Source organism: Amblyraja radiata, chromosome 11 (assembly GCF_010909765.2).
Source record: "Amblyraja radiata isolate CabotCenter1 chromosome 11, sAmbRad1.1.pri, whole genome shotgun sequence".
NCBI lineage: Eukaryota > Metazoa > Chordata > Chondrichthyes > Rajiformes > Rajidae > Amblyraja > Amblyraja radiata.
The window spans coordinates 18,472,290-18,489,396 of NC_045966.1; the positions used below are offsets into that span (position 1 = coordinate 18,472,290).

General features: G+C 42.1%; 1 protein-coding gene across 1 annotated transcript in view; it reads right to left on the reverse strand.

The window, feature by feature from the left end:
- Positions 1-17,107, reverse strand: part of psd2 (pleckstrin and Sec7 domain containing 2) — a 108,971-nt gene that overhangs the window by 57,965 nt on the left and 33,899 nt on the right. The window contains exons 4-5 of the mRNA XM_033029448.1: positions 8,968-9,162; positions 5,875-5,955 (exon numbers count right to left, since the gene is read on the reverse strand). Of these exons, the coding sequence (XP_032885339.1) occupies positions 5,875-5,955; positions 8,968-9,162 (276 nt within the window). The remainder of the gene's footprint in view (positions 1-5,874; positions 5,956-8,967; positions 9,163-17,107) is intronic.

The following is a 17,107-nucleotide window of genomic DNA, read 5'->3' on the forward strand; positions in this document are numbered from 1 at the left end:
CATTCTGCGTGCCCAGGGACTGGCTGCCATTCCCAGATCAGCTCGCGTCCCAGGGACTGGCTGCAGTTCTCAGGTCGGCTCGCCTGCCCCGACCCTGCGAAAACGAATTGAGAAAAAACGTGGTTTTTCGGGTTATGGGCCGGATTCAGCCCGTGTGCCGTAGGTTGCCGAACCCTGTCCTAGATGTTTGGCCTCATTGTGGTCCTCCCCATGTTTTACAACCGATTCACCTGGTTAGTTTTTTCTCCGGCTGCTTCATGTTGTCGGCGGCTGCACATCCAACCAAGAAAGAAGAGAAGAGAAGAGATGCGACGTCACTCACAGCCGCCAACTGAAGCCCTTCCCCAGACCGCACAGATCATTGTGATATGGCGCAAAAAGACAAACTGTGCAGGGACTGAAGACAGCATGAGAATTCTGTCATCAGCGTGAGAATTGGCTGAAATGTGTGACTCTCACGGTCAAAGTGTGAGAGTCGGCAGCCCTGTCTAAGGCCAGGATATGACAACAGACGCACAGGGACACACACCCACCCACACCCACCCACACACACACACACACACACACACACACCCACACACACCCACACACACCCACACACACCCACACACACACACACACACCCACACACACACACACACACACACACACACACACACGAAGACTGTGGCAGGGGCTACGGATTGTAACCAACTACCGGAGCACCCCTCCCTCATCCGCAAGTGCCGGCACCTCCCTAGCTGATGACCTGAACTCCTTTTACACTCGTTTCGAGAGGGGCAACACCACTCCAGGTCTGCCGACTATCGACAATACCGCCAGCGGGCTGGCTACCGAAGCTGAAGGGAGGAATGTGCACACATTCTCGCTGTCCGAGCACGACGTGAGGAGGGCTCTGACACGGGTGAACACGAGAAAAGCTGCAGGCCCCGATGGCATCTCGGGGCGAGTACTCAAGTCCTGTGCTACGCAGCTAGCTCCAGTGCTCACAACATTATTCAACCTCTCCCTGGACAAGTCCGTGGTCCCTGCCTGCTTCAAAAAATCCATCATTGTACCGGTACCAAAAAATGCCTCCCCAGCCTGTCTGAATGACTACCGTCCGGTGGCCCTTACCTCGGTAGTCATGAAATGCTTTGAGAGGCTGGTGAAGAAACACATCTGCGCCTTCCTCCCTCGGAACATGGACCCGTTGCAGTTCGCATACCGTCCGAACAGATCCACGGACGATGCGGTCTCCCAGGTCTTGCACACCGCTCTCTCCCATCTGGACAGCCAGAAGGGGGGCTACGTGAGGATGCTGTTCATAGACTACAGTTCAGCCTTCAACACGATAGTCCCCACCAGACTGGCCGGGAAGCTAATGGAATTGGGGCTCAACACCTCCCTGTGTGCCTGGGTCCTGGACTTTCTCACCGCCAGGCCCCAGGTAGTCAAGATGGGAGGGAATACATCGAAGTCCCGCACCCCGAGCACAGGATCGCCCCAGGGTTGCGTCCTCAGCCCCCTATTGTACTCCCTGTACACACATGACGGTGTGGCTAGGTTCAGCTCCAACTCAATAATTAACTTTGCTGATGACACTGTGGTGGTGGGCCTGATCTCAGACAACGACGAGAAGGCCTACCGGGAGGAGGTGGCTGGTCTAGCACTCTGGTGCCAGGATAACAGCCTCCTCTTGAACATCAAAAAAACGAAGGAGCTGATCATGGACTTTAGGAGGGCACATCATCCGAGGACGTACACTCCATTGAGGATAAATGGGGATCCTGTGGATAGGGTGAACTGTTTTAAATATCTGGGAGTCCACATCTCCGAGGATATGACATGGGCATCACACGCCTCAGCACTCGTGAGTAAGGCAAGGCAGCGCCTTTAGCACCTCAGGCAATTGAGGAAATTCAGAGTGTCTCCGAGGATCCTCCAGTGCTTCTACGCAGCGGCGGTGGAAAGCATCTTGCCCGGGAACATTACCACCTGGTTTGGGAATTGCTCTGCCAAGGACAAGAAGGCTCTGCAGAGAGTAGTGCGTTCGGCCGAACGCACTATGGGAACTTCACTTGCCCCCCTGCAGGAACTATACATCAGGAGGTGCAACTCCAGAGCCAACAATATCATGAGAGACCCCTTCCACCCCTGCAACGGACTGTTCCAGCTGCTACGGTCAGGCAAACGCCTCCGTTGCCATGCGGTGAGAACGGAGAGGTTGAGAAGGAGTTTCTTCCCAGAGGCCATTCGGACTGTAAACGCCTATCTCACCAGGGACTAACTCTACTGAACGTTTTTCCTTCCATTATTTATTATGTAAAAGAATATGTGTGTTATGATTGTGTTTATAGTTTGTTTGGTTGTTTGGTTGTTTGTCTTTTGCACAAAAGTCCGCGAGCATTGCCACTTTCATTTCACTGCACATCTCGTATGTGTATGTGACAAATAAACTTGACCACACACACACACAGGGACACACACACAGGGATACACACACACACACACAGGGAGACACAGACACACACACACACACACAGGGACACACACAGGGACACACACACAGGGAGACAGATACACACACACACACAGGGAGACAGACAGACACACAGGGAGACACACACACACACAAAGCCACACAGAGACACGCACACACACACACACACACACACACACACACACACACACACACACACACACACAGGGAGACACACACACAGGGAGACGCACACAGGGAGGCACACACACACACACGGGGAGACACACACACACAGGGAGGCACACACACACAAACACAGGGAAACAGACACACACACCTTTCCTTCCCCCCCTCCTCCCCCTCCCTCTCTTTCCTCCCCTCCCTCTCTTTCCTCACCCTCCCTCTTTTTCCTCACGCTTCCTCTTTCTCCCCTTTCTCCTTCCCTTCCTTCATCCCCTTTCTACATTCCCTCCCCCTGTCTCTCTTTGCCTCCATCCCTCCCTTTTTTCTTTCTCTCTTTCTCCCCTCCCTCTCTTTCCCGGGCCGCCCAATGGGGAGTCTGGCGGGCACGATGTAGCGTGGATTGGCGGCGCTGGCGCTGCCGTGTGAGTTGAAGGGCAGGAGCAAAGATCCTATAGCGGAGCTATAAGATCTTTGGGCAGGAGGGAGGGAGGGAGCGAGCGAGGTTGCCGCGGCAGCCGGAAGGGCAGCGCTCGTAGAAGGTGCACAAAAGTGCTGACACCCGCTGCCCCGGACCGACGCGCTTTCCCAATCCGTGCAGATCGCTGTCATGTGGCGCAAAGAGTCAAACTATGCAGCTGTGCAGGGACTGAAGACAGCCTCTCAGCGTGAGAATTCCGTCTTCAGCGTAAGAGTGTGAGAATTGGCTGAAATGCGTGAGTGTCATGCTCAAAGCGTGAGAGTTGGCAGCCCTGCTAAAAGTCTTCAACTGGTTTGTGCCCATGGTGTGCCCACGATGTGTCAATCTGGTTTTCCTATCTTCTTCCAAACGCTAGGCCTCAGCCTTCCCATTTTTACATATCCTACTCACATTTGTCCCGTCGTGGTGATAAGCATTTTCCCGTTGCATTCCCACCTATATTTCCGAAGTTATTAATCCTTTAAATTTAAAAAATAGCTCCAAAAATGCACCCATTTCAGAGGAAGGAGGGGGTTCCGCTGGCTACGGAAGCCACTCAGTGTGAGTTTACTGTCATATATATGGTGTGTGAGTGTGAGTGTGTGTGAGTATGAGTGTGTATGTGTGAGTGTATGTGTGAGTGAGTCTATGTGTGTGTGAGTCTGTGTGTGTGTGTGAGAGTCTGAGTGAGTGTATGTGTGAGTGTGTGAGTGAGTATAGGAGTATGTGTGTGTGAGTATATGTATGTGAGTATGTGTGTGTGAGTATGTGTGTGTGAGTGTATGTATGTGTGTGAGTGTATCTGCGTGTGTGAGTGTATCTGCGTGTGTGAGTATGTGTATGTGTGAGTGTATGTGTGAGTGAGTCTATGTGTGTGTGAGTCTGTGTGTGTGTGAGAGTCTGAGTGAGTGTATGTGTGAGTGTGTGTGTGAGTGTGTGAGTGAGTATGTGAGTGAATGTGTGTGTTTCAGGTGGAGGGTGTGTGTGTCAGGTGGAGGGTGTGTGTGTGTGTGTGTGTGTGTGTGTGTGTGTGTGTGTGTGTGTGTGTGTGTGTGTGTGTGTGTGTGTGTGTGTGTGTGTGTGTGTGTGTGTGTGTGTGTGTGTGTGTGTGTGTGAGAGTGTGTGTGAGTGTGTGTGAATTTGTGAGTCTTACAACTATGTCCACGACCTCCTACGACCCCCCTCTTCCACACCTAAGACAAGCAATGTTACAAAATTTTGAGATTTAAAAAATCAAGTCAGCAATTTATCCCATCAGATAAAGCATAAAAATAAGTTTAATTTGACACCTAATTCACTTTCATATCTCAAGTATTTAAAAAGTTATGGCCATTTTCATACTGGGAAATGAGCATCTTGTTCCCTATTGATTTTCTATGGACATAACAAAAAAGCTGTGATCGTGAACAGTCAAAAGCCCATAACTTTCTTAAATATTAAGGGAACTGAATGAAATTTTCAGTTATCATAGATTGAAGCATTCTGAAACAAATATAAAATAATCTTACTTGGATGACCTGAAATTAAAGCATATAATTAGTTAGTTACCTAATTGTAGCTAATTTCAGACTTCAATTACTAGATCTAAACATCTATCCATTTCTTAATAAATGATTAACATTTTTAAATAGCCTAAATGTCCAAATAATATTCACAAATAATTCACAATAAAACATGATTTTTAAATCTCATTTACATTAATTTATAGGCCAAATGGAAGGAATTTAGTGTTCAATTGCTGTAAATAAATGTCCATTAAAATCAGCTTTCCAGTGGGTCCCTGTGGAACGCGCTGGTTTAGAACGTTCACATTGCGCTAGATTTGTGCCCCCAAATGCCCAGAAAAATACTGCGGGATATAATGGACCCAAAATGAGCTACTCGCAATATTAAACTTTGTATAAAGGGATCTTTAGAAGCCCTTTTTAATGTAAAAATAAGCTACATACCTTCAGTTGTATGGGACCCTGCGGTTGCTGGTGGTCGCGGGTTTAGAGATTGATTTTTAAACTACTATAACTATTATACGAGGCCTTTAAAACTAATAATAGCTTTTGCGACGGGGTCTTCCAGCGATTTTTCGTTAATAATTAACTAGGCTGAACATCTTCGATTTGAACAGCCTAGAGAAAATCGTGTTTTAAACCCGCCCCCTCTAAACGGCGCCAAAATCTCGCACACCCGCAGCGACAGATTTTCAGCGACGCTTCAGGTAGGCTTTGCAACATACCTACTAAGACCAACTACGACTAGCTATGAGTGGAAAATGATCACATGATAAAATGATGTCATGTTTGCATTTTTTTTCACGGGCCGGTTTCCGACCTACGATTATCCATGACTATCTATGACTACCATCACAACCTACTACGACTTACCTACAAGTAAAAAGTATCAATTTTTTCCATGTCGACCTTTTTTTTGCTTGTGGACATTTTTAATCAGGCTGGAAAAAAACGCCGCAACCTACTTGAGGCCACGAGTATTTGAAGACCACTCACGAGCATGAGGAAGAGTTACGAAGACCTCCTACGACCTCATGGCGACCATGCTGCGAGTACGAGTCAACGGCAAACTCGGCAGAGGTCGTGAAAGTGGGACAGGGGCTTTAGTCTAGTACAATTATGAACACAAATAACAATGTATGAAAAAGCAGTGCTTTTGAATTTTATTTTAATAGAATAGAGAACTACCTACTTGCAAGTTCTTACCTTAATGAAAATGTTTTGCAAAATCTTGCAATAGAGTTACTTTCTTGCCTGTTACTCACCTAAGTGCTTTGTCCAAAGTCAAGCCTGTGAAGTCAAAGAAACTAAGATATTCTTCTGCCACCAGCTTGCTGAAATCATTGCTATAAAAAGAAGAAACACCAAATTACTGGATTAAAGATCTAGGGGAAGTTAATAAAACTTTATGTTGCAGCTATGTTTCTGACTTTATTTTGCATTTACAAAAATAAAACAACCATTTTTTTCTGCGCATTCCAGTCTCTAAAGTAATGATTTTGTAAGAGCAATTTTAATAGTTTGACTTCAAAATCTAGTATTTGATCACAAACCACCAGGGGCACCGCACGATTGGCAGCCCCGCCAACTGTCTGTTTGTTTTTAGTCTTTTTTTAAAACGTTTGTGCGTTTTAAAAGTCTGTGTAAATGTTCTACAGTTTGTTTTATGTGGGGGGAGGGGGAGAGGGTCGGGGGAAACTTTTTTTCCGTTTCTTACCTTGTCGGAAATGCGATTGTTTTCCAGATGGCATCTCCGGTCGCTCTGCGGCCTACCATCGATGGAGCTGGAGGCCTCCTCGGACTGACATTGGGCCCCACCATGGGGCGGGGACTTATCATTGGAGTTGATCCCTTGCCTGGGATCGCTCCAACCGCGGACTGTGGACTTTACATCGGGAGCTCGCAGTCTCGGGAGAGGCTAGTTGGGAGCTCCAATGACACAGAGACTCAACCAGCCCTGACACGGGGTTCGATCACCCAGTGCAGAGGAGCTGACATCCCTCCGATGCAGGAGCTGATCGCCCTGATGCAGAGGGCCAAAACGCTGCCGGGTACGGGAGTCAAGATCGTCTCGTCAACAGAGGCCCCCGACCGCAGGAGAGGAAAGAAAGGAAGAGATTTAAACTTATTTATCGCCTTCCATCACTGTGAGGAATGTGGAGGAGTCACTCTGGTGGATGTTTATATTTAAATGTATTTTGTGTGTTCAGTTGCTTTTTATTTGTATGACTGACTTGGCAAATGAAATTCCTCGTATGTTGCAAAACATACTTGGCTAATAAAGTAATATTGTGATTATGATATGAATTATGTAAAATATATAATGAGTCTTGTGCAATGATTTGTTAAAATTTGAGGATAGTAGCTATGTGCTAGACTATCCAATATTTACCCGTCACAGAAGACATTTATCTTTTAGACATTATTTATAGTGGGCTGCACATAAACAACAAAGAAAAGATAGCACAGAAACAGGCCAATCTGGCCCAACAGGTCATGCATGAGTTTCCTCCGATCTCCCATTATATAGCGATGTTACAAAACTTAACTTCAGCGGCGCTGCAGTTCTGCCACTGGCCGTGTGCTCGACTTTGGCGCCTTTGAGGGGGGGGGGGGAGGGGATTAAAATGCCGTTTTCTCCTGCTTATCGGAGGCGGCTTTCCTCGGGCTGCTAAGCTCCTGAAGAACAATCGATCGGACTTTCGTTCCCGATTTTTTAATTTATTTAATTGCGAGACAATTTAATAATTACATTAAAATAAAAAGCGACTTCTTACACCCTCAATGCCTACAACGTGACGGATCGCATGAAGGGGACAAAACATAATGCAAGTCGTTTATTTTACATATAAACTTGTTTCTCGGGATGGCTTTAATCTAATTTTCCTTTGCGAAAATGTGATTTTGGCCCCATACGAACCGGCAGTGTATTTCCTGCCAATTTGGAGTTCAAATTCACCGCAAATGCAACATTCCAATCGATCGCGTTCCAGAAAAACCCACTCACAAGATTATTTTAATGATCTTTTTTTTGGACAATCATGTCATAAGAGCATCTAAATAGTCTATATTTTGTGTTATTGACCCCCATAGTCAATATTTTTATACTAAATGTTATAGTCCCATGTATTGTGCAAAAAATAATAATTTTGATTATAGTGAGTGGATGTTTCTAGATTAATTTATGGGAATTAAACATTAAATTCCTTCCATCTGGCATATAAATTCATGACAGTGAGATTTAAAAATCATGTTATATTGTGAATTCTTGCGTGAATGGGATTAGTTTGTTATTTGGATACTTAGGCTATCTTTAAAAAAATATCATTTTCTTAAGAAATGGAATCTACAGGACATTCTTAATGGGAAAGTAGTGGGCAGAAAGGCATGTCATGTGTGGTTTGAAGAGCAAAAACCTGCAGTTTACAATGCCAAAATTGAAAAGTTGAGAAAAAAACAAGGTGTACAGAGTTGCTTATTGGTTACAATCTGAGGAGTATGATGATGCTAATGATTATGATATGCCAATGTACCAGTTAGCAACTGGTCTTCTCCATAAAGACCTGGTCTATTGCTAGAAATTGTAATTTATTTACCTATCTGTTAAGGATTCACAGCATATAATACAATAATATTAAAGTTCTGATCTTGAGAATATCACATTTTTGAATTTTCAAGGCATTCTGGGTGTTTATTACTATTTCCGTCACAACGGTCAATTTTGTAATTAACCACAATTAGGTAATTAACTAATTATATGCTTTAATTTCAGGTCATCCAAGTAAAATGTTTTATATTTGTTTCAGAATGCTTCAATCTATAATAACTGAAAATTTCATTCAGTTCTCTTGATTTTTAAGAAAGTTATGGGTTTTTGACTGTCCTCGATCACAGCTTTTGTGTTAAGTCAACGGAAAAGCAATAGGGAACAAGATGCTAATTTCCGAGTCTGAAAATGGCCATAACTTTTTTAATACAGAAGATATGAAAGCGAATTAGGTGTCAAATTAAACTTCTTTTTATGCTTTATCTGATGGGATAAATTGCAGACTTGATTTTTTAAATCTCAAAATTTTGTAACATTGCTACATAATACAGCCAAATCAATTTCATTTTAATTTGATTCGTATGCTTGTTCTGATTACTTTAAACCAAGTCCATTCTATTTGTTTCAACCATTCTGTGGCTGGTTCAACATGTACAACATGTCGAGCAAAAACAATGAATTCCCTGCCTCATTTCTTAAATATTGTGTTTCTTTGTCCAAAACCACTCTCTCTGTAAACCCAATGAAAACCAGTAGCTGTTCAACAATCTAGTGCTCTAAAAAACATTACCAATAATGTCCATGAACTTACTTCTTTCCAAGATGGCGTGCGACATCACATCTTTTGAACCCTTCGAGATTAAACAGTCGTTTGGCAAGTCTTTTTGCAGGATCGGCATTTGTTTTGCAATCATTAGCCAAAGTGTCAGTGCTCCCATGTTCTAGCTGTTCTGTACTTCCCATTTCGGAATCAGAATCAGATAGGACGTCCTTAAAGTTGGCATCACTGCAATCAAATGACAGAGCATTGTCACGATTTTGCTTCATCAACAAACTTGGATCTTTTACACTTGATCCCATATGCAGATCATTAGTTTGTGAACAGCTGGGTTCATAGCACTGATATTCTGACATTCCACGGATCATAGCCTCCAAGCCAAAAGAGGACCAAATTAATTCTGCCCTCCATTTTCTATATATTAACTATTCCTCAGTTTATATGATGTTGTGGAATTAATTTTATTCAATAACTTCTCATTCCATGTTTTTTCAAAGCCTACTGTAAAGCCAAATATTAGTTGGTCAGTCTCATATGAGCTGTTCCTTACAACCTCCATCCACTTTAAAGGATTAGTCAAACATGATTTACCTTCCACAATTTCATGTTGACTTTGCCCAATGATATCATTATTTTATAATTCCCCCAAAAGACCCGAGTGACCTCATGAGCTGATGGAGCCTCAATGTAATGTTCAATCCAAAACACTGTCCTTCCAACTGTGCAGCATGTCATCAAGGCACATCAGAAAATCAGGTGAGGGTTTTGAATTCAATTATAGAATAACTTGAATTCTGTTGCAGAGGTAGCAATAGTGTCAGCAATTGACATCTAATCAGGTGTACCCAATTTATTTGATACAAGTTAGGAAATCCCATGACATTAACCTATCTAAATAAGATGGCTTTATTTCTAAATAAATAAACAAGGATGAAAGGAGGAGCTAATTTTGTTAAGAGGTAGGGTGTGGGAGAGGTTTATGTGGACCATAAACACAGGCCTGGAACAATCAGGCTGAAGAGTATCTTCTGTGCTGTAAGTCTATGTACCTCTACAGAACTGTTGTTCTTCTATGTACCATTGCCTGTACAGATTTGAATAGGTGAGCACTGCAAAGAGGCGAAACCATATGCATAGGCTTGCTTTAAGATTTGGTACTATTTGTATCATTGAGATAATTCTGTCATATTAAAGTCATTGCTAAAGTTAAAAGAAAGTATGTATGCATATTTTTTTATAAAATACACAGATAATATACACAGACACATTGAAATGCAAATGCAAATGTCCTCAGTTACATTCAGAATATCCTAGGAAGTAAATCAAATCATATAATTTAATCAGCCTGCAGACAATAATGCTCTTGCGTTGGGAGTCATTCCTTAAGATAATCTAAGAAACAACAAGCATTTGTATTAAAATTGACCTGCCATTATTTTTTTTTAAATGTTGACTAATTCTGACAGTTTGCTGTTCCTTCTTGTATACTAAAGAAATAATGTCCAGAATGGAAGGGGTTGTTTGAATATGCAATTATTCTTTGATTAAATTCTGGATCTAAATGCTGTGCAAAATGGTTTAATCATTAAAGATATGGGAAATTGTTTCATAAATAGAGAATCAATAGCCTCAATATTAATCCAAAACAAATTCCTGCCCTAAAATTGCAGGGCCATCTTTCTGCACCATCATTATTGCCTGCCAGTTAATAAACACTAAACAAAAAAAGATGCTCAGAAAGATGCTTCCAGATTTTTATATAGTTTGAATGGTTCAGCAGAGCACAAGTTCCAAGCAGGAAAGGTTTTCAAAGTTGTAGTGTAGTTTGAAATCTCAAACAATAATGGCATAAACCTGGTGTACATGATTCTTGTCTATCTTCAGTTAATTGGTTCAATCTGATGCATGTCACAATGCCTACAAAATGAAAATTCAGATCAGCCTGGGGAATTTTGCTCCAGACTCTTTGCTGTCTCACAGGATTTTGAGTGTGGTCTTCAGTATTCAACTAAAGAACTAATAGTCTCAGTACAAAAAAAAAAAATCAATGAGACAGGATCATCTCCTATGCTAAAACCATTTCCAGAAAAACACTAAAGTAGGCTTGATTCAACTCTCATGCACAGCTGAATTAAACTCCATTATGAATAACAAAATCCACCACATTTTCAAAAGAAGCAGGATTAAAACCAGTGTTATCAGTGCTTTTAGCAAGTAACAGAAGTCAAAATGGATTCCATGAAATTCAAGGTTAATTATGCAACAGTTTCAGCATTTACAAGGCTCTTGTGTAGTGGTAGTCATATGTGCAAACGACATAGAACAGAATTGTACAGCGCAAGAGCAGGCTCTTCAGTCCACAATGTTTGTGCCGAATAGCATGCCAAAACCATCACTTATCTCCTGGCATGTAACCCATATCCTTCCATTCCCTGCATATGCATATATCTATCCAAATGTATTTTAAATGCTGCTAACATATCTGTTACCGCCGCTAACCAACATCCCGTGCAACACGTTCCAGGTACTCTCCTTCTCTGTGTAAATAGCTTGCCTCACATATAATTTTTCAACTTTGCTTCTCTCACAAAGTTTTCCATCCTGGAAAAAAGATTCTGCATGTCTACCTTATCTATGCCTCTCTTAATTTTATGTACTTCTATTAGGACTCCCTGCAACCACTGGCATTTCAGAGAAAACAATACAAATCTGTCCAACCTCCACCTGTAGCTAATACCCCCTAAACCAGGCATTGTTCTGGTAAACCTCCTCTGCACCCATTCCAATGCCTCCACATCCTTCATATAATGGGGTGACCAGAGCAACACACAACACTCCAGAAGTACAGTTATCAACAGAACATCCTTTATTGAAGGTGTGATATTTTCAATTCTTTCAAATACCCCAACAATTAAATTCCTACAATGATTTTCTTCCCTAAAGAAAAGAGACCATAAAAAACAATAAATAATTGACACACATTAAGTTATGCACTTGATTAACTCACAACTAAAGAGCAGAATCTTGAGGAGTTTTGACAGATTTTAAACCAAAAATGTAATACTTCCCAGTATCAACAGTAAATTTTAAAAGCTGCTGACCAATTCACAAGTTTACAAGTTCACAAATTATAGGAGTAGAATTAGGCCATTCTGCCCATCGAGTCTACTCCGCCATTCAATCATGGCTGATCTCTGCCTCCTAATCCAATTTTTCTGCCCATGACCTTTGACAACCGTTCTAATCAAGAATTTGTCTATCTCTGCCTTAAAAATATCCACTGACTTGGCCTCAACAGCTCTCTGTGTCAATGAGTTCCACAGATTAACGACCCTCTGACTAAAGAAGTTCCTCCTCACCTGCTTTCTCAAAGAGCGCCCTTTAATTCTGAAGCTATGACCTCTGGTCCTGGACTCTCCCACCAGTGGAAACATCTCTTCCACATCCACTCTATCTATGCCTTTCATTATTCTGTAAGTTTCAATGAGGTCTCCCCTCAACCCTCTAAACTCCAGCGAGTAGAGGCTCAGTGTTGTCAAGCGCTCATCATATGCTAACCCACTCATTCCTGGAATCATTCTTGTAAACCTCCTCTGGACCCTCTCCAGAGCCAGCACATCCTTCCTCAAATATGGAGCCCAAATTTGCTCACAGTTCTCCAAGTGTGGCCTGACCAGTGCCTTATAGAGCCTCAGCATTAGATCCCTGTTTTTGTATTCCACTCCTCTTGATATAAATGCCAGCATTGAATTTGCCTTCCTTACTACCGATTCAACTTGCAATTTAGCTTTTTGGGAGTCCTGCACCAGCACTCCCAAGTTCCTTTGCACCTCTGATTTCTGGATTCCATTTCCATTTAGAAAATAATCTATGCCTTTATTCTTATTACTAAAATGCATGACTCTGTACTTTGCTACACTGAATGTCATCTGCCTCTTCTCTGCCCACTCTCCTAACCTGTTCAACTCCTTCTGCAGAGTCCTTGCTTCCTCTACACTGCCTGCTCCTCCACCTATCTCACGATCATCTGCAAACTTGGTCACAAAGCCTTCAATCCCCTTATCCAAATCATTAATATACAACGTGAAGAGAAGCAGCACTGGCAACCAACCTGAAAGAGCGCCTTTTATTGCAACTCTTTGCCCTCTGCCATCCAGCCAACCAGCTATCCATGCTAGTATCTTCCCTTTAATACCATGGGCTGTCATCCTCTCTAGCAGCCTCATATAGGAATATTTTACCTTCAGCCTTCCCTCATTTCACCATCCTACAATTCTCTCAAGTCTATCGCTATCCTCCTCACAATTTTGTGTCACTAGCATTCGTTTTACAGCTATATTTAAAATGTTCCGTCATCAACAAATTTGGAAATAGCGCCTTTTATCCAAAGTTCGTCATTAATATATGAAAAAAGAGTAATATTGCCTCCTTGGATACTCCTTTATATTGTTATTTCCACTCTGAAAAGTGTTTCAATGTCACACTCTGTAGCTAGAGCCCTTTTTATTCCTGGCCTTCAATCTGGATTGCAACCCTATTATGTGGTACATTATCAAATACATTTGGGAAGTCAATATACTTCTCTCATCAACTCACTCAGTTACTTAACTAATAAAACCCAGCATGCTAGTTAGACCCAATTTGCTTTTAACAAGTCCAGATTGGCTTTCCCTAATCAATTCACTGTTGTTCAAGTGGATGGTAATAATATCTATGATTTTGTTTCTAAAATATTCCCATCACCAAGATTGAATCCATTTTTGAACATTTGAAACTTACAGCCCATAGGGATCATTCTCAAAATCTGTAAATATTTTGAAGATTATGAGGCTTGGCAGCGTTCTTCCCTACTTGGCGACTCTTTGCTTGCTCTTCCCAGAGAAAGAACTGCTACCATTTGATACAAACTCTTTACTCTTTTAAATCTCTTTTCTCCGCTTTGTTGTATGGTATGTCTGATCTGTTTAGATAGCATGCAAAACAAAGCTTTTCACTGTACCTGGACAATAGTAAACCTAAACTTTCCTGCAGCAATTTAGGATGCACCCAACCTAGACTGGGTAATTTGTTCACTTTAAGTGCATCTAGCTGTTACTTGGGGTGGGAGATTGCAACCTTCACGTGGTTCGCCCTGTTTCGATGAATGCAATCAACCTGACGTGCACAAACAGAAGATCAAACAGAGCAAGTTGTTTTTCAACTTTAGGCTGAGCACGCCATACACAAGAAGCTGTTACTTATTCTCTTCAACAATTTTTTGACCATCCTAATTTCAGCTATATTTTCCTTTGCCAAGATTATGGCAGCATCTCATATTTGTTAAAGACAAATGTAAATTGCTTATTTATAACTTAGTCATCCTCTCTGTCTCCTTGAGTAAATTTTAGCTCCAGCTCTTTTAACTTTTTTTCTGATCACTTTCCTATAAAATATTTTCGGATTTTCTTTTATGTTTTCTGCCTGGTTTTCTCAAGTTGTGTCAATGGTTCTCTGAAATCCCTTTTCACTTCCCTCCTTCCATGGTCTTTTTTAAAATCTTGCTGTATTTTACCTTCTACCTTTTTTGATCATACATAGAGCTCTGGCTTTGGTATTTTTAATTGTTGTCTCTCATTGAAATGGATTTAAACTATAACTGTTTTTTTATTTAGAGATACAACATGGAAACAGGCCGTTCGGCCCAGCGAGACTGCACTGACCAACTGTCACCCGCACACTAGTTCTATCCCACACACTAGGGACAATTTACAGAAGCCAATTAACCTACGAACTTGCACATCTTTGGAATGTGGGAGGAAAGAGCATCTGCAGATAAACTGACGTGGTCACAGGGAGAACGTACAAACTTTGGACAGACAACACCCCCCTAGTCAGGATTGCACCCATGTCTCTGGTGCTGTTATGCCCCTGTCCCACTTAGGAAACCTGAACGGAAACCTCTGGAGACTTTGCGCCCCGCCCAAGGTTTCCATGCGGTTCCCGGAGGTTCCCGGAGGTTTTTGTCAGTCTCCCTACCTGCATCCACTACCTGCAACCTCCAGCAACCACCTGCAACCGGGAACCGCATGGCAACCTTGGGTGGGGCGCAAAGTCTCCAGAGGTTTCCGTTCAGGTTTCCTAAGTGGGACGGGCTTAAGACAGGAACTCTACCTCTGCGCCATTGTGCCACCCACTGTGGTGCAGAAATGTGTCCATCTTAAAGGCCTCCCATTGTTCATCTATAGATTTGAATCCCAAGCTTTTAGTCCAGGTAATCAATTCTCATTTTAATCAAAGTACTTATTTTCCAATTGACTATTGTTACTTTGGAATGGCTGATATCCTTTTATATAGCTGTTCCAAACATCAATTCCGAGCAGTATGATTGTTGTTTCCTAGATGTTTTCCCATTGAATATTGCTTCATTTAGCTGTCCCAGAACACAGTTCAACAATGCAACCTTCCCTACTGGGTCAGAAATGTTCTAATCAAGAAAGTTTTCTGAACAGAAACTCCTCTCCCTATTGTTAGTGTTATTCTAGGCTCTATTTGAATAGTTCTGATTATAACTAAATTTTTGATTTTACATATCTCTGTAATTTTCATGACAAATTTATTCTATAATATCTTTCTTACGAGTGGTAGTTTACAGATTAGCTGTGAGCAGAAGCTGAATCACAACTGTTGTTTTTTTAAACTCTAAACAGTTAGATTCTGTCCTTGAATGTTCCAGGACATTCTTTCTCACCAGTACTGCAATCAATCCCTAATCAATACTGTCACACAACTTCCTTTCTCTATCTTTCCCAGGCACCTGGTAATCATGAATACTTAAAATCCATTCTTTAAAAATCAGATCTCCTTTACTGTCACAACATTGTAATCCCATGTGACTGCAGGCACCAACCTTGTTTAATTTGCTTCTCACATTTGTGTACATAGACCGGTCTGAGACTATCTTGTGTTTTCTATGCATCTGGTCCTGTCTAAAATCTTTTCATTTATTTCAAATAACAACGGTTTCAATTTATCTCAGTGACTGACAAAAGAAAATACCTATCCAACTGTTCATGTTACACCCTTTTCCCATACTTCTAGACACTGGCCATTTTTTCATTTTTCCCTCGTCCTTATGCAGAGTCTTGACCTGAAATGCTGACTTCCATTTTGCCTCCACAGATGCGGCTTGACTGCCGAGTTTTCCAACCATTTAGATTTTGCTCCGGGTTCCAGTATATGAAGTTTCTTGAGTATCAAAAAGAGTATCAACATGCATCCTGTAGAAGGGACAGGTCACGCACTTCTATACTTGCATTGGAAAATAATTCTGTCACACTGAGCAAGATGTGTCAGGACTCAGTATGGCGCACAAGATCTTCAGTATCCTGATCAGGATACTGATCAAGACGGAAGGGTTTCGGCCCGAAACGTTGCCTATTTCCTTCGCTCCATAGATGCTGCTGCACCCGCTGAGTTTCTCCAGCAATTTTGTGTACCACTGATCAAGACAGTATGGCTACCACTTTGGCATGGATCAAGCCCCTGTGTTGCACATGGACATCCTTAAGTCCTTATGGTTTTTGATGTACCTTCAGAATTAACACTTCATTAAGGGATCTTTAACATACTGAGAGTATATGCCACCTTTTCAAGAACATTTCAATATCTTTACTCACTCTCAACTTGTATTTACTTCATATCTCAAAATCTTGAGAAGAAGAGATCGTGTGAATGCACAGTTTCTTGCCCAGAGTAGGGGAATCAAGAACTAGAGGACATAGGTTTAAGGTGAGGGGGAAAGATTTAATGGTAACCTAAGGGGTAACTTTTATTTTACACAAAGGGAGGTGGGTGCATGGAACGAGCTGCCGGAGAAGGTCGTTGAGACAGGTACACTCGCAACGCTTAAAAACATTTAGACAGGTACATGGATAGGATAGGTTTAGAGGAATATGATCCAAATGCAGGCAGGCTTAACTTGTGTAGATGGGACATGTTGATTGTTGTGAGTAAGTTGGGTGAAGGGCCTATTTCCACGCTGTATGACTCTATATCAATCTGCATTGTTTTTCTTGCTGGCGGTAAGTGTGCAGAAACCCATTGCATTTGGCAGCTGAAAGCCTGATTCCACTACTTCAGCAATGACTCCACCAACCCAATAGCTGGAGGCACCATGGAACAGTTGTAGTTGTTT